General features: G+C 42.0%; 1 protein-coding gene across 1 annotated transcript in view; it reads right to left on the bottom strand.

Moving 5' to 3' along the window:
- Positions 1-5018: 5018 nt before the first annotated feature.
- rspo2 (R-spondin 2) overlaps positions 5019-18936 on the bottom strand; it is a 59332-nt gene continuing 45414 nt past the window's right edge. The window contains exon 6 of the mRNA XM_085176802.1: positions 5019-6845. Coding sequence (XP_085032928.1) covers positions 6730-6845 — 116 coding nt within the window. The 3' untranslated portion in view covers positions 5019-6729. The remainder of the gene's footprint in view (positions 6846-18936) is intronic.

Genomic DNA, 18936 nt, shown 5'->3' on the forward strand with positions numbered 1-18936 from the left:
TCCAAATTTGGGACTCAACTTTTACTCCGTAGTTAAGCGAATGCTAAATATTTACAAGCTTGTTTCTTTATAGGAAAGAAATTGCAAGCAAGATGTTTAAAACAAATGGATATCTAACACTGTGGGATAGGGACTTCAAAAAAGGTCCCTTGTGACTGGATCTACAGGGAAAAATGTCATTTGACAGCAGTTGTTTCAGACTCTTAACTGACAAATCAGTTATCACTTTCTCCAGTTAATCACTTAAACCAGCAAAGAGCAGAGTGTCACCCAGTGACTCCACCGCAGGTCACGCTCAACAGCAAAGGCACGCACACACACACGCTCAATCTGGGCTGGAAATGTCTGCGATGAGGTCAAGACCTCCCCTATAGCTGAGTTGATTAAACACGTTTCTACAACCCACACACTTCCCAATAAAATTTGCTGTGCTGAAGATGATAACTGTGCTGCGCTCACTGGGGGCATCACTGGCTCCAGTCTTCCCAAAGAGCCCAGCCCAGGGACTTACCCTCAACACCCTGCTTCAGCGGCTCCACTTCCACCTACTCACCACGGGCCTTAAGGGAGCAATCAACCTGGCTTCTTATTAGAAGGATAACAACCGTTTGCACGTGTGTGTATATGTATGAATGAATATTCCTTCCACAGACCCTCCAAGTGGAGCCAAAGGTTGCTTCTGAAGCATGCTACTGCATAATCCATCCCTGAATCAAGGAGGGGTTGGGGATAAACATTCCTGGACAATGAGAGCCTGCTTTACCCCCTGCTGTATTCATACCCACTTAAAATCTGCTTACCCACAATGCAATACCTGGCTTAAGCGAATAGCCCCCCAGGAAGGAATGCAGTGCCACTACAGAACAACATATCCCTACACGTAGAAGCCACTAGTGTCAGCTATGGCTCACATAAAGCCCCTCTGGGCTCTGACTGAGTACATTATATCCCATTCAACTGGTCTTAATATACTTTAATAAGACCTGTTTTTGATTAATTCTCCCTTGAAACCAGTAGTAACGCAGCTACTAGGCAGTGGGCACATATAAAAATTGAATGAATGGAGCAGGGCTGCCAGAGAGTCAGAAGAGGGAAAATAGGAATCCTTGTGGATTTGTCCTCACCAGCTGGCTCTTGAGTCCAATATAATGGTTGTGCCCATGGCTCTCAAAGCACCAGTTAGAGGAAATGTTTGCCCAGCCTGTAATGCGTTTAAGGTGTGCAGTATGATTCATTTCAGGTCATAAAGCCCTTGCGTGTCACATCCTGAGTGGTATGAGCGAGTTGCTCTGCCTATGACTGAGCAGGGACAATGGCTTTGTGTTGCATTTGAATCCCAGTGTAAAAGAACCAGCTAGGTATTCCAGAAGAACGCGGGGTTGAATCGGCCAGGAAAAACAATAGTTACTGCACCCTTAGGAATCGCCACGCCGGGTAGGTATAGAAATGCCTGTCTGCTCCATGTAATGGATGGTGATAAAAACGTCCCATGTTCTCTTCTGCACCTGCTGCAATGAAGCTCAACTGAAACACTACCAGCGCAAGTGACTCATAAATATCCCCATTTGTCATCCAGAAATTTAAACAAAAATATATGTGTGTCAAAGCATGGCAATATTAATGCACAAGGTGAGCATTATGACAAAGGGCCTACGTTTCCTGTCCCGGCTACACGACTGCGATCATCCACGCAGGCTTAACCGGTGCACTGCTACTCCAACTCTGAATCTTTTTACAGTTTCCCATTTTGAATGTTTCTGCAGCAAAGCAAATGACTGTCACAGACAATTAGCTTTTATTGAAGACTGTATTTATTCTAGGGATTAATGTGTTCCTTAGCAACTCCAAATGAAGCGAGTTCCTGCTTTGAGAGTTGACTTTGGATTGCATTGTTGCAATTAGGAGCGAGTTTAGTAATAAAAGTCACCCATTAATGCCACCATTTCGCAGCCTTGTACACATCATGATGTCTAACATATGGCAAACTTGTTCAAAATATTAAGATCTGCTTGTCCTTTGACACCAGTATGTTCCTACTCAGTGCTGTTTCAGCCCGTGCCAAACACCATGGCTAACCCACCAGAAGATTAATGATTCCAGATTTCCGTCAACTCACAGGGCAAAGCGATGGCTCATTATACAGTTATTAAAAACTGCAAATTATTGCAACATTTATTATCCAGGGCAATCTTATTTGCCCCACCAATGTCATAACTTCCACTTCTGCCATGCACATTGGAACGAATGTGTCACATATGCCACAACTGCTTACTCGCATTAAGCTGCAGCATGTTTAATATAGGGCAGAGGTCTCGGCACCCCTCCTGTTATCCTCCTACTGTCTTGTGAGCCGCATACATGGCCGACAGCAGATACGCTTAAGCGCCATCCCAACCTGCTTTAAAAGCACTGATCTATCCGAATTCAAGCCCACTGGGTCATTTCCTGTTAGTGGTTTCACTTGTTGTGCCTTTGAAGCAGGCTTTAATAATAGGACCCAACAGAACTAATGAAAATGCTCTCTGTCAGATTAAAAGGGAGCTTCAGTCTCAGCCACCTAACCGCATTCAGCACAAACATTAAAAAAATCCGCACAAAGGAAGGCATACACACACTCACACACTTTACAGAAGTGGTTTGCACAGGGAGGACCATTCCTTCTGATGTGTGCATGACTGTTAACCTCCTCAACAACACTGAGAATTGCAGCAATGTCCTTTTTCTCACAGTCACAGAAAAACAAATGAGTGGAAAGGGACAGACCGATATTAAGGAATAACTATAAGAGTTTGATCGCATCGCATCAAATGTGCGATGTGATTCTTTGTACTTTCTTTTTTCCACTGTGGATGCTGCAATGTGTGCTTTAGTGGTGGTCTTGTGCTTAATGAATCCACTTCAGTGGAGTTCCTCTCCGTAAGCTGTAAGGTTTAATCCCCAAGTCTGGAGTAGTGATAGTCTGGCCCGGGAGATGACATCTGTGAATCGTTCATTAACTTGGAACCGGCAGCAGATGTCTTTAAAAACAACTTACTCAACATCTATGACATGTTTAATTCCTTTCAAAAATGTATTTCATTTTTGCCTTGTTTCATTTACTCATTGGCCCAACTGGTTGTTTATGGCCTCCCTTTTGCCATCTTTAAATAAATCTTTTTAGAAAGTAAAATTTTCCGACAGCTCTAGATGGAGGCCTAAAACTATTTAATACTACTTGTCTGTCAAATAAAGGCTTGCATCTGGGTAAGTTTGTTAGCTAGAGTTAAAGTTAGCTGTTTCGGAGGAAAACAGGAACACAGCGTACAGTCGAGTCTTAATAGCTTACTTACAACTGGGCTCGTCACACGGCACTCTTCTAGGCTGCAGTGGTTATTATTATATTTACATGCTTCCAGCTCCCGTTTTTGCTCGATGACAACTCGTAGTTTTCCTTTTTCTCCCTCCCTCGCTCACAGACACATAACGGGTATGGCAGTCCATTCTCCCTGCAGCACGGACTACACAGCCTATGATGCTACATTCTTTAGAGCTATGCCTGTAGCATTTTGCCTATTAGCTTAGCACAACAACAACAAAAAGGCCTCTCTCACCCAGGAAACACGCAGAGAGAGAGCGTCACCCTGTAACCATGGTAACCGTAACGCTGCCGCCTGGAACAACAGAACGTAGCTGTCAAACAAAACCCAAACAGGCCTGACCCGCCACAATATGAATCAGGGAAGTACCGCCGTGTAATCCATTTATTTCAACAAAGTAACTGTATTCTAAATACCACCTTTTTAAACGGTAACTGTAACGGAATACAGTTACTCATATTTTGTATTTTAAATACGTAATGGCGGTACATGTATTCCATTACTCCCCAACACTGGCCATTGATGTTATTCCCCCCAAAATTTGGCTGCTTCCAAAAGCCCAAATAACAAGACAGAAAATGTGGATTTTTAAAAAAAACTAAAGGAAAGATCTCAATGGGAAAAAATCATGCTAGAAATCTATACTGATACGGACTGGGTAATGTCTTTGGAACAAAAGGATGCCACACTGTTTGCTCGAAATGAAAATAATCAAACTACAGAGTGCAGATTTGAAAGTCGCTCTTAAAATCAGAGTGAAAAAATGATGAGGCAGGTTAGTCTATTATACTGGAATTTCACTGCAGCAACTCACTAGTTTGTATGGCTCCCTAATGTTCTTGTACACATGCCTGACAACATCAGGGCATGCTTCTAATGTAACGACAGTTTCCTGGAAGATCTACTCCCAGATCTGGAACAGGCTCAGTGAGCCCTATCAGTGACCTGGCAACACCTGATCTGAATCCTCTTTGTGAACTTAACATGCTAGCCAAAAATTATTTCTTTGCTATAGCCATACAGGGCTTATTGAAACATTGCTGACATTTTGTATTGCGTTTGATTAAATGGTTCTATTCTCATTGTTCTAATGTCATGGTAACTAAAATAACCAAATGTGTTAGCTATTCTTTTGACTTGATAACCTTTTACTACATGTCGGTTTTGCGGCTCCACTGTTAAGCTGTGAAAAGCCTCCTGGGTAAAGTCTGCCGTGCCACTTGGAACACCTGTGAAAGATGTTCAGGCACTTAAAGCTGCATATTTGGCCTTAAGATAGACATGGAGCCCATAAACTGAGGGGTATTTCAACACTGACAGGCTCCCTGTGGAAATATCATTTGTGATTTCAGGGGGGGTTAACCAGAGCAGGAAGACTGTGGTCTCTTTCTCCCAGGATGATATATATATGTGACACAGCGCGATTCATCTGCTACTGGCCATACATAAGCTGTCTGGCAGATTTGAATTTTTTTTCTTTCCTTCATTTTTTGGGATGGTGATTACGCAGCGTGGACCTCGGGTTAAATTAGCCATGACTTGCATTAGAACATCCTCTCTTCACCCATATACCAGATAGATTTAGCATAAAGCTAAATTTCTCTGTGATTATTTAATGTTTTGAAGATCACAGAAGTAAGTGCGACGTGCATCACTTAAGTTGGTGATTGATTGTGTGTGTCGCATGACAAAAGACACAGCCAAACGCAAGTTGTTAGGAAATTATAGTGTAATGCTGGAGATGGATGAGCCACCAATGACATCCGCTGGTTTTGTAGCTTTCACGAGGCTACGTCATAGTGAATTACAAACCCTTAACGGTGCTGTCATGCCGTTAAGGCCTAGTCGACCATATCCAATCCTTTGGCAGGAGATACCACTTGTCTCATGCAGTATGACATGACGGATTTCACAAATGTTTTTGAAATCACTCGATGGTACTCGGGGAAAAAAAAAGACAAGAAAACTACAGTTTCAGAGTTTAGCCACATATATTATAGCCACAGACAATAATGAAAGGCTTCATCATACAGTCACATGAAATGTTTTTTAATAAAACACAATGTACACATATGCAGTCCTATGACCATACATTTGCTGGATCCTAATCAATAAACCTAGAATATGTCAAAGCATAGTTTTATTAGTCTGTTTTTTTCTTCTTCTTTAAAACATCAAAATCAGTAGATGAGGTCAAATGAAAGGAATACAACACCTGCGTGACAGACGAGAAAGCGTTTCCACTTGTTAAAGATATGCACTGTTATAAGGAACGCAAAGAATATTTCAGCATATAAGAGTAACAGTATGAGGCAAAAAATTCTCACGGAACCCAAAAAAAGTACAAAACAGAATTAATAAATAAATCAAATATATACCATATAAATGAAATAGCTATATGGTGGCTATGTTTATTATTTGTTTTTAATCATTTTAATCTGTAGCTTGTATTACAACCTTTTTTTCTCTAAAACATTTAGAACAATGAACGAGTCAATACTGAAAATACAGTAATAAGCTTTCAATATTAGATCAACTATGTACACGAGTCTGTTGCCATGCTAGTTGAACAACTAAATTTATTCTTTTCTTCTTCTTCTTTTTTAGTTTTTTAACCACACTATACAGTTAGAGCATAAAGCGGTCTGAACGTAAACAGTTTGTGCTGAGAATAAAATACTTTGCAACTATGCATGGTAATTTCTTTTAATATTACTCTCAAAAATGTACATAACATAAAGGCCACAATGGGAACACTTGTCTCCATGAATAAGGAAGGTAAGGATAGCTTTGACATAAATATAGGGAACAAAAAAATAGTCTCTCTCTCAGGTCAAGATGCCATTTTCTTGTCCATCAGCATCGTTTTGCTTCCTCGAGCGTATTTTTAAATCTCTCCCGAACAGTTTATGTCGCCAACTCCCTCACAACCTCACCGTCCCCTTCCTGGCTCCTCCGCGGTACCTATGGTGGCTCCTCCGTCTTCCGTCACCCCAGACGTTGAATGACATTATTAATGACGATGAAATGAGTTCGGTAATGTCAACTGTAAAGATCCACAAGGTAACAAGGCTGGGAGAACAGAGTCACCTGACTGGTCACTGCAGCTCGGGGAGAATTAGCAGGAGGCAGAGGCATGAAAGCATGTGTTTGGTGTGGTTGTGGTTTAGTGTTGTACTTATATCACACATTATATGCTGTATATTGTTGGACTGGCAGATTTATGAGTCCTGGTTGGCAGGGCGAAGGTGGGATAGGGCTGGGCAGCAGGACGGGAGGTGGCGGGGTTCATGATAGTCGTCAATCAGAATATAGGTGCAGCAGCGGCTAGCAGCTTTGCGTTGGTTCTTTGTTCACTGGGTAGTTTCAGTCCTCACTGGCTGGAGCGTTTAGAGGCCAAGTGGTCACTGTGCTGGTTCTGAGCTCGAAACCGCAGCCTCTGCTTGTTCTTCTTCTTTGGCTCTTTGGATCGATGCTTTCCTGAACCACCTGAGCAGAAACAAGAGAGAGAAAAGATTTTTCATTTTAATCATTACCGTCAGGTGTGAGATTCTCTGAGTGAGAGCGATTTTGTATTTCACACTGCCTCATGTCGAACTCGTTCTCTTCTTTTGCCTAAGGTTGGCAGGTCATTTCAGTTAATTTTATTATTATTAATCTCTGGCTCTCTTCCACAATGTGTATTTTCTCTCGTGTTTGTTGACAATTGGCTTGTGAGGGCCTTAAAAAGGTACGTATGTGAACTTTTGCCAAAGCCTGCATTATGTAAAAAGTGAGTCCTACGTTAGGAAACATCACAAATGAGGTCTTAGCTTGCTCCAGCCCTCAGAACTGAACCCCAATTTTAAACAAACGTCTGTACAGCCCAACACTTCACCGTCACTGCAATAGAGAGCAGCAATAAGTATGGGAAGTTGCATAACTCTTTTCCAAGTTGGAAAGGTCCCCCAGCCCAAGGTTAATCCATCCCAGGTTTCACTGGGATGGGCAAAGCATGCCGGGAACTGACTTCCTGCTCTCATGGAAGCGTGTGTGGTGAAGGATCTGCACCCAAGGCTCTCTGTGACAGAGAAAACTGGCTACTGAACCACAAGGCAACCAATCTGGCTGCCAAGGCCACAAATAAGATAACGAGGTGTGTGTGCAAGATGTATGTGTGCAGAGGGAGGAGAGGGGAGGCGGGTGAGTGTGAGGGAATTTAGGGGGAAAGAAAATCTAATGGGGGGAAAAGTGGAGTAAGGCTTGGATGATGAGAAAGATATCTGGATCCCGATCTAGAACACAAAGAAACAAGCCACGCTCTGGTTCGCTGACATGGGAAACACAGGAGGAAAGTGCTACAGAAAAACAAGTCTCACATGGTGGCCTTCACCGCTTAATTCGACATCTTATTACAGCAGTTGTTTAAGCTTTTGTCTTGAAAGGAAGGTAACGGTGTGTAAAATGTGGCCCCATCTCTAATTGCCTTCTCATACTGTATGTGCTGGTGTTGCGCTGGCCCTTCAACGCACCCATACAAAAGACTGTTTTCCCGTTCTCAGGGCTGCTCTGTGAGGTAGATTTGAAAATATTCACTCATTTAAGCTGACACGCATGAGAAAGCAAGATATTGCTCTAGTAACAGGGTTTCCCAATGAATAATACAGATGCATGCAAACATCAAACCATCTCTGAGTTATTTCCTGCAATTAATCTAATCTTGTTATTTTCAGTCACTTTGCCAATCTGAAACATGGCAATAAAGTTTCTTGCACACAGCTCCTAGTTAACATCACCCTTTGAAAACAACTTTCACATCTCTTCCATCAAACTCTCATGCCCTTCAATTGAAAAATATTGCCAGGGGACTTTGTACACTTGCTTAGCTGATTCTACTCTAGATTTTCTGCGTGACTTAATGTAGAATAATATTAAAGTAAGTCTGGAGCTCAAAGGCATTTGGCCTATAGGTTCATTTTCCTAATTGCTCTTTAAAGGGGTAATTTTCATTCAAAACAGTGTTGCTAGGTGCCTGATAAACACGGCTTTCAGTGCAATCAAGTCAGGATAAATTACATTTGACAGCAATAAAGTACACGGTGCTGCATTAAACTCCTTCAGTAACGGGCAAAGCCCTCGTGGGCCATTCCTTGGACGCAAGGCTGCATTTAAACTGAAAAAGCCTGAATTTACAGCAATTGCTTAAAACAAATAAATATGTGAGAGTTAAGTTAAAAGGCTCTTTTCCTGGCTAGTTCAGGACTGGGCAGGGGATTTGTAATCCAAAGAGTTTTACGCTCACAAAACACACACACTGAAACAAACTCAGCAGCTGCACAAGCAGGCTGACTTATAGAAAATCAAAACAAAAGTTCACAAATTAATAGTTACACTAATTAATTACAACCTGAAATGCCTGTTTAGCACCTCTTCTACATCATGCACTGCTACTATCACAAATTTTATTAAGGAAACCTTCATTTTTTTTGTTGTTTTAAATGATTGTGAAGAGAATGAAAATTTGAATTTTCAGTGACAACTAAACTGAGCTACAACCAAAGGCAAAACAGAACCTGCAGTGTAATTCTACATGTAATGCCTAAAGCTAGTCTTCTTAGCATTATTTTTTCCGCTCGCTGTGCCCCTGACCACATTTTCACTTGCGCTTCTCTTGAGTGCTTATTGTTGCCTGGTTACAAAAAAACATCTCCTGCCCAGTTTTTCTTCTCCCCCTGCTTGATTTTGATTGGTTAGTGTGAACACTGGCATTGTTCTGAAAGTTAAAGTGTTGGAGCCAACTGAGTAAAGACAGTAAACACACACACAGACAGACAGACACTGATTGCATTTATTTCCCACAAAGAGACCGCTAACTAGCTAAACAATGGGAATGGTAGATACTGCGCTAAATAGGGCTAGAGCTAAAGCTATGTTTGCTTATTACATTCCTGTTGCAAATTAGGAATTTGCCATCCTTAATATCATTATAAAGTTTTACATGATATAAAAATGTCATATCACAATACCAATGATATTAGCAACACCATGCATTTACATTCCCAAGCTGGCACAACAGCACAAGCCCAGACATGTCTGACAGCGAGAGCCACATGTCAGTCTAGGGAGGAAAAGGGAGGTACTCCAATAAAGCTTTGCAAAATATGCAAGAAAACTGTTCTCTCTAAAGGAGGAAACAACAAATTGTTTTGCTACTTGAGGCACGCCATCAAGTACAACCACGCAGTAAAGGCAAGAGAGCTGGAGATATGCCACCCAGAAGTAAACAACTGGATCCCATATGACATGATGGAAATTACTGACTCGGTTACACGGTGGTAAAGGCGGGCTTTGAGCAAATGGTTAAAAAACCCGGCCCAGGTTACAGCATCCCAGGTAGGAAATATTTTTTAATTTCGATTTATTACGTGACATTGTGGCAGGTTCCTGAAGAGCTCCATTATTAGATCATATTAGTCCTTGCTATTGTAAACTAAAGAGTTGTGTTACAATTTTACTTAAAATTTACACAGAAAACACTATCTAGGCTACTTTACTGTGTCACTGGATATAATGCTGTGTCAGTATGGCTACATTGCTAATGCTGGCACCTTGTTGCAATATGTTCAGACTTTGAATTAAATAGTCTATCATCAATGACAGTAGCTCACTAGAAAAGAAGGATGGAAAATTCAATCCATTTTGTCACTGATACAATCACCAGTTGCACACTTCCAATATAACTTTGGATGAATTGATATTGACTGTGCGTTTATACACCACTGTGCACTGAATAATTAGTTATTATTAATCTGAATGCTTATTTAATAGAACTTATTCTTTATGGTTGGTAACCTTTGCATTCAAAGTCTCAAAACAGTGCCTCCATCGTTAGCGCCCTCTTGCAACTTTGTTTCAAAAGCTTTTTTTCTTGTTCAGTCTTTTGGTCTGTGGGTGTGGCAAGTTGATGACAGCCATCAACAATGAGTACAAGTAAAATCATCATCCCCCATATGGGATATAGGATATAACACAGGAAGTAAAATAAACATGAGGGCCTTCACAGCAGAAACCAAATACACTGCCTTCTAGCCTGTTCCCTAGCTTTGTTACCCAAAAAAGTTTACTTTAGCATTTGCTTGAATCCTGACTCTCTCCACTGGCTCCTTGTTCTTTTTATCGTTAATTGAAAGGCTCTCCTCTCACTTTCTTTGTCTTCAATATTTTACCTGTCTGTGTTCCCACGTTTCCATCCCAAATGTTTCTTTTGGGTTTTTTTTGGTTTTTATTTAGCAGATATTGACAAGTTCAGACTTTTCCAAGCCACTAGTGATTCCTTCCAATCATACTCCTTCACATCAACATTACCAGTACATTTCAAAGCTAAGCTCAGGCCCCAAGCTAACTGATAGCCCTTCATAAACACACTTCGACAGAAAATTAGGACCATATTTCATAATCCAGTCTCAACGCTGACAGCTAGAGGGCAACCACTCCCCACATAAGCCCCTTCCCCCTGCATCTGGTGCAGTCCCAGTGTGATGTTTTATCATATCTACCCTATGAACTCCCATTTAGCCTTTCCTCAGGGCACAGTGCACACTGAGCTTTCATCATCTCATATTTACGACCGATGTAATCACTTAAGCTGATTACTAGGGTTCACAGAGGAAACAGTTTAATTTGCATCAATTGCTTTCAAAACCAAGAACAAATTCATAAATCTTACAGCATGTAAAGATAATTTTCTCTTGGAAGGCACAGTGGCCTTCAAATCATTCTGTCTTTGTTTTGCATTGAAACTGGCACAGCAAGGATCAAATCAAAAGAACACGACTTTTATAAGAAAATTATCTCCATTTAAAAAAAAATAAAAAATTCTCTTTCCATTCTGGCTGCATTTACTATCAGTAGAGCAAAACCGCAACTTCACCAATGTTTGGTTCTCCTCCATAGATACAGTCTTCTTTGCCAACTTGACGTTCGCATTCGGGTTTGAACTGAAAAGTGAATCAAACAAACAAACAAAGCTCTCAAGAGCAAATCAAAATGTTTTTGCATTTCGGAATCAGAAGCAGAGCCTGCGGTGGGATTGTTATTTACCGCTGTCAAAAGTGACCTTTGTGGAATTCTTTTGTGTATCAGTCAGCGTGCGAGCACATGTGCGAATGATGTGCGGCATATGCCCTGTACGCTTGCAAGTCCGTGATCGTGAGCTTCTATATCACCTTTGTGAGCTTGAGAAATACTTTGTGTCATTTCCAATTTTTTCAGCTGCCAAACCAATGAGCAAAGAGATATTAAGCCTCTACACAAGCACCGTAGAGGACGTTCCTCCATAACCTCTTAAAGCCATTCAGGATCTGCTACTTTTTCTTTTTCTTCCCTATCCTTCCCGTTTCCCCTCTCCATGTCCCCGACTTTCTATTTGAGGCTCTCAGTATGGTACAGCTCCAACTAAGAGTTAAGTGCTATTAGACATATCATATTATTAGGATCACACTCCAGAATAATATCTCCTTGCGGAATGGCAAGATGACTACTTGTCCAACTGATGCACTGAAAGATAATCAGTCAAATCCATATCCAGGGGGAAGGGGGCCAAAGCCAAAGCTCCCTTCATCTGTGTCAAAGCCAATATGTTTGTTTTGGAAAAGGGAACCAAATTGAAGAACATGTATAAGTTTACATGAGAGAAATCAGACTTTTGTTTACTTTTGTCACCATAAAGAGATTTTCCCGTTAAAGTAAAAAAAAATACCTACTTTTTCACTGTTAGCTCACGCGTTATTGTGAGGCTCCTGCTACCTAACCCTATCGTCACAGAGGCCACAACCTCCTAAAAAGAAGCAACACACCAACCAATGGGCAGGCCAAGTGATTTCATCCACTCACGGCTCCGGCAGCAGCGCAGGAATCAAAGGCCTAATCTTATCTCCTTTGCTTTGCAGTTTGAGAACAAAAATCGATGGCTGACCTCGAGAAGGCATTAAGACATACGGTAAATGGGATCCTACGCTGCTGAAAACTTGCCCCTGCTCTTCTGTTACCCCGTCCTTTCACTCGACACAGACGGTCAATTAATAAGTTTCAAAGAACATGGAATAGGGACTGGGGGCAGAACAAAGAAAAACAAAAACAACAACAATCAAAACAACAACAAAAACATTCAAACAGTTTTGAAGAAGATTCGATGGGACTTAAGGAAGGTAAAGCCGGAATTTTTGGCGGCTCGTCTTTTTCATAAACAGGCCAAAGCGGAGGCCATTATTTGTGAGGGAAGGAGAGAACTACTGGCGCCAGTGAGATTTGATTTCAGTGGCAGAAATTGGATTAGCAGCCATTAAGGGCCTCCTCACACATACATTTATAATGCTGTGAAGGGGAAAGGATCTGCAGCCAGCCAGTACTCACACACCGACAACTCCTCTGTCTGGGAAAAGGTTACGGACTGACACTGCCCTATATTGCCGCTGATCTCAGTTTGCAGTTGATTTATAGGTGGGACATAGCCATGTGACCTCAGCTGACCCGTGGTTCATTAAGGCGTGGGCCTGATAGGTAAGCCAAAACTTTTAATGGCGCTTTGTGCTGTTTGTGTCTGCCTGTGGGGGAAACGCTGCAGAAGGGTGATTTGAAATTGGGGAACAAGGAGAGCGTACTACAGGATGAAATTATGTATAAAAAGAGGCCACAGTTTGTAACAGATACAGATGCGAAAGGAGAAAAAGCTCCAGTATTTGAAGCACTGTGGCAGAGACACAGACGTCAGATAGCAGGAAAAAAGAAATCAGCGCCTTGACAGAGAGGACAATCATTTACAAGATGCTCATCTTGCCAGCCAACTGACAAAAGGCCCTCTGCACAGCGTCACTTAGCCCTAACAAGGTTATTCTGGATCACACTCTTTCATTCACTTTCGTGCCATCCTCCTTCCCTTTCACCCCATGCTCTGCTTACTATCACCATGCTGCTGGCCGAGAATGATTTAAAACATACGCATTCCGATTTAAAAAGCTAATGTTGGGATTAGGTCGCTCATTATTTTCTCATCTATGACCCCAGCAGAGGATAAGCGCAGAGATTTTAAAAAGCAGGTTAGCTCTCTGCTCGGCTCTTTGATGCCTTATTTCACTGACAGTAAGTTAAAGCGAAAACCGGACTCGGAGATTAGCGTCTCTAAGCAGAGAAGTCCTGGCAAAATATGCATGACTGACACGGTGATTAATGCGCCCGATGGTCACCACAGACAGTTTTGTTTTTCCCCCTTGGGTGATGAACGATAACACTGGCAAGATGCAGCCGCAACCTGCACAGGTCGGCTACAGAAGCAATGAAGTTCTCCTCCATCAGTCTACTCAGGGTTCAAAGTCATGCTCAACTGCTTTGCCCAATACACTAACTGTTCCCTCGGGTTACCACTGCTGCTGGCTCGAGCACTCACAAACAAGTTATTAACAAGAGACCTTGACAGATGCTTAAATTAGACTATCTTCCAAAGAAACTCCAAAGTCAAATCTTGCCTTCCAGAGATCTTTCCTCACATTTACTCACTTAAAACATTCCAAAATGTTGGAAAGTCAGGAATTAGTTCTTCCTGCTGTACAAGAAAGCACACAGTGGATCGATTCCTTAGGCAAATTGGAGCACGTATCATTTCCCAGGTTTCTGAGATACAGTTTACTGGCACAACATAACATGATAATCCTTTAACTAGAGCTAAGGTAACTACTCAGGACAGAGAAATAACATGCCAATGAATATAATAGAAGCCAGCGTACAGTATATGCCCATATGAAATTTACCTTAAACGATGTTTAGCTAATCATAGTAAAGTATGACTTTTCTAACTATTGTTTACGATGGAGGCTAATTACATTAGTTTACCAATTCATAAACAAATTGAATTATATTTTTACATTATGTAGCCCATTTACAAACAACTGCAAAGCCTTCAAAACTACACATCTTTATTCATTAGTAGAAAGAGAGGATGGGTGAAGTAGCCTGTTTAAAGCTGAAGGTGTTTTCATTACAGAAAATCAGCAGCTACTGTATCTCAGAGGCATGAGCTACCGCCATTACTGTCTATTATGTCAAAATGTAATGTGTGTATATTTGTGTTCATCATGTATTCGTCATGCTGAGTGTGTAGCAGGGATTTATTAAATACAAGAGGATTATTTTGAAATGCATCAATTTGATCGATGTTTTGTTTGCTCTGTTAACTAGTCAGCTAAAGATGCCAAATACCACAACAGGGGCTGTTGACTGATGTATCCATGGTTTTATACAAAGGTTTCCCAATGTTGCACGACCGAGCACACCAAAAAAAACAAAAACAAAACGGTGGAACAAATTTATAATCTACAACCTCGAGAAGAATGCTATTTTCTCATCTGGCTACTGGGCTTAAGAACAGACATGATTTTGGCAGGTTGTGTTGACCGATAGAACATCAGTTCAAAAGAGGTTAAAGTGAACCACTAAAAGAGCAGGATGTTCTTTCACTTTAATACTGTATCACAAACACTCTTGATTGAAGAAAAGAGCCCCATGCAGGAGCAAGATGGTTCCTTACCAGTCCCTTTAAGAGCTGATTGTCTAAAGCTGATATTGAAAACTACACCTCAGTGCTTTGCCTCAGTTAGCATCCCGTCACTGGACAACAGGTCAATTTCTACAGCAGCAACGGCTTCATATACACCACACAAAGACTTAACCTCAAACTATAAATGCTTCCTCTAAACTGCACTGAGCAGATGCCTCATCAGTAGACAACCGAACACAGTGATACAGGGATAGATTTCCTCATCCTCAGTGGTAAAGCGGTTCAGTCATTATTTCTAATTGTTTGGTGAGCGTACCAGACACAGAAAAGGAGAAATTAGGTCTCAGGGGTTAAATTACATGACGTAATCTGGTTTCTGGTCTGTGACAAACTGTTACGGTTTTCCCACTTCCACTTGGGGTTGCCAAAATGTAACAACTTGGGAGCAGGGATCGTACGCACGCTGTCGCCCCCTGCAGCAACGAGAGTCTATCTGAACATAGGCCTGCCGCTAATGCGAATCAGCCTCCTCTCAACTCGGAAGACGTGCCTGCTAGAGAGGTACGATACTCACTCTTCATTTTTCAGTTTGAATTAGGGCTGTATAACTGATCATCATTGATTTTTTTTTTTTTTCGTTTTCTTTCTGGTAAATGGAGCCTTGCTTATTGCGGTAGCTTTACACGGCTCATGGTGTCATGAGGGTAACGTCAGCAGCCAGTCTGTGAACAGCCATTAAGACCTGCCTGCTGAGTCTGATGCCCCTGGAAACCGCAGGGCCCAGAGAGAAATGAGCAGCCCCCTCTGCGGTCTGCTATCTACCGACTGACTCATCGACACATCTGGGCCTAAGTATACGTGGGCTGCGCTGCCCCGTGGGCTCTTGGGTAAATGATGGATAATTAGCTCTAGTTGACTTTAATGAATGGCTTAATGTTGTGTTTCATTTCTGATGAGAAAAATATAAAGCACAGCAGTTATCAAAGGGAGGCCCCTGCACCGATGTTACTGAAGGCATTGCCGCTGGCGTGGTCTATTTGCTTTTGCATTTGTTGTGCGCATGGGGGAGTGAGCTAAAGCGAGCTACGGTGTTCAGCAGTGTAAAATATAAACATGGATCCCAAGATCAGGGAACTTGCTCTACAGTACAGTAGCAAATTCATTATTCTAGACAGTAAGCTATTACAGATGTCAACTCTGTTTGTCTTTACTCAAAGATAGGAAGAGCTACAGCACTCCAGTTTAATTTCCATGCCTTCTATATTAAGATGAGATCTCTATAGAGTCTTTGATCCGTCTTATAATTTCCACATGCGGTGATATAAAGCAGGAAATGTGCTGCAGAGTTATGATAGTCATCTATCTTAGTTTCCGATAAGTGCTTTGCATCGAACTGATGAAATTAAACTTTTTCAGCAAACACATGATCGAGCATGGATTCATTTATTCTACTGGACACTCGATAACAAGATTCTCAGAAGCTTGTGTAATATAACTGCCATTTACATTTCTGTGTCTTTACAGTGATGTACTGCTGCTTGCTGCTGTAGCTCTTGATCTTATTTGACGGTTCGGTTTCATGCACTTGTACACCATCCACCTTGTCCTTGATACAGTTAATCAGACTTGCGATCCACAGGCAAAAGCAATAAAATAACCACTCACTCCAAAGAACCTCAGCAATCTTCCTCTCTGTGCATAAACAGGCACGTCAGCAGAATGAAATAGGCACCTCTAAACGCATCATGACAATGGATCTGGGCAAGAAAAGGAGATCAAACTATGGAGGTGATATAAGTATTTGGAGCATTTATTATTTGTCTGAGGAGGGGAATCTGCATCTCCAGGATTTGTTGAGAGTCTGGGGCTCAAGTAACGCAGGGGGTCAACCCCCAATGAAGCATCCTGGCTAGGGGATTTACCTGGATCAGCCACCTCCTGTGAGCCTGGAAGGCCTGAGCAAGAATCTCTCTGCGTAACAGTTCCCCAGCCTCCTTTATAGACGGGAATAAAATGGGTGTTAGCATACGCACGAGGGGGCACACAATAAGGTGTATTAAGAGTGGAGAGGGCTTTCTGTATCCCTGTTTGCCAAGTAGCATTCATCCCAAGTGTTTCTAGGCTTAAACATGAAATCGATAGCATAACCAGCTAACTAGCTTACGCTAAACAGCATTGTTTCCATCATAAAAATAAACAGTAATTTAAGGAACGTGTGATCTTGCATTTGTGCTTACTGTGCTCACAGTATTTATTGCCTCTTTTCTTTATTTCTAAGTGTATCGTCTGCTATTGGCTTACAATCAGATTTTTAACAAGCCAGCTAATCATCTATGCTCAACTGTGTCATTGAGTGTTTTCCAATGTGTTCGCATGCACATGCTCCTCTAATCAATACATCCTCCTGTCTCTCTAGGTCTGTAAGGGAATGGGGAATGATATAGAAAGAAATTGTTCAGCAAGACTCCCTCTTTACATCTCAATTCTGCACAAGCCTTTTCATCCCCCACCCCTTCTCTCTACTGGGAAACTTCAGGAGGAAATCCCTCACATGTTTGGACGTGGAGCACAACTGTCCCAAAAGAGGACCAGACCCTAACAAGCGGGGAGCCAAGCTAAGTCAGATGGGCTTAGGCACAAAAACATAGACAGGGGCCGTCAGGATCATGGTGCAATCCCTGTGCAATGGCCAGTGATGAGAGAATCAAGGCTGGCAGCCACTTTTTTGTTTTCCTTGATTGTTCACCTAACTCTCAAAGGGTGCTGTTGTTCAATCTCCTCCGGTGATCCCACAGACGGCACATATTTTTTGATAAAAATAGTTCATTAGTTCACAAAGGAAGAAAGGGGGGAGATGCGTTTGATGTTCGCTGAGCTCCTGTTGCACAGGGAGAGAGGTAAAGCCAATTCAGGAAGGGCTTGATCCTTTCTAAGGCCTGTGCTGCATCAAACACTTGTCAAACACCAGACAGACAGACAGCTGAGTGGCTCTGACAGATCCGATCACAGACACGAGCAATAAGAGTCACTGCCGGCTCAGCTCCTCTATCCAGGCACCACTCACTCCCTTGTCAATAATCCCCCTTAAATTCACAAGAACACAAACAGAGGGCTTTTAGGCATATGGCAGACATTTTCTTGTTGTTTTTAGCTGTGCGTGATTACAGTGCAATTTCAACGGTCATTTCATGGTCTCACCTCACCAGGGAGAGAGAGTTGTGTACTCCAGCATCTGTCATAGATGCAGCAGGGGCAAGAGAAAGGAATCAAATCACAGAAAGACTTAAGCGCTCTCTAATCTGAAAGAACTGTCTCAAGGCCTGCTGGGATCATGGTCCTGAACCTTGCCACCCAGTGAGAAGGAGCATTTACATTTGAGGGGATTTGATATGGTACCTGGAATAGGTTGACTTTCGTGGAATGGCCCATTCAGTCATTTCTTGACATTTTCTTTGGAGCGCTATCATATTCTGTGCACTAAACGGACCATTTTTAACATGACAGAATATTCAAAATCTGAGAAAATGCCCTTTGCGCCACTAAAGCCAGTGTGCTAACACAGTCTAAAAGAGGTCTGGATAAGCACCATTTGCTCTTCTGTAACTTCTCCAAGTTTCAAGAAATTCAGCCAGATCATTTCTGTTGTGTAATTTCAGTGATAGACAAGCAGACTAAGAGGACTGAAAATGTATCATGTGCAATCAAAAATGTAAATTTGTCCGTTATTCTCACCAGGGGTGTCTCTGTGAGTCTTCCAGCTCTTCTATTGCACTTGGATTGCTGACTGATTCTGACCATCTGCATGTATGCATTAGCAAATTCACCATCCTTAGACCTCAAACTTGAGCTAAGAACAAACCTCAAATAACGTGTCAAATTGGCCCAACTTTCATGTCAAGGATCATCACCGATGATGAGATCTGGGTCACTGGCTATGACCCAGAGACCACACAGCAGTTTTCAGTGGAATAATCTGAAATGTCCAAGCCCGGAGGCGGTGAATCAGATCAGGAGTACAACCAGAAAACACGTTCATCTTCATTTTCGATTTTG

Source organism: Neolamprologus multifasciatus, chromosome 11, assembly GCF_963576455.1.
Source record: "Neolamprologus multifasciatus chromosome 11, fNeoMul1.2, whole genome shotgun sequence".
Taxonomy (NCBI): Eukaryota; Metazoa; Chordata; class Actinopteri; order Cichliformes; family Cichlidae; genus Neolamprologus; species Neolamprologus multifasciatus.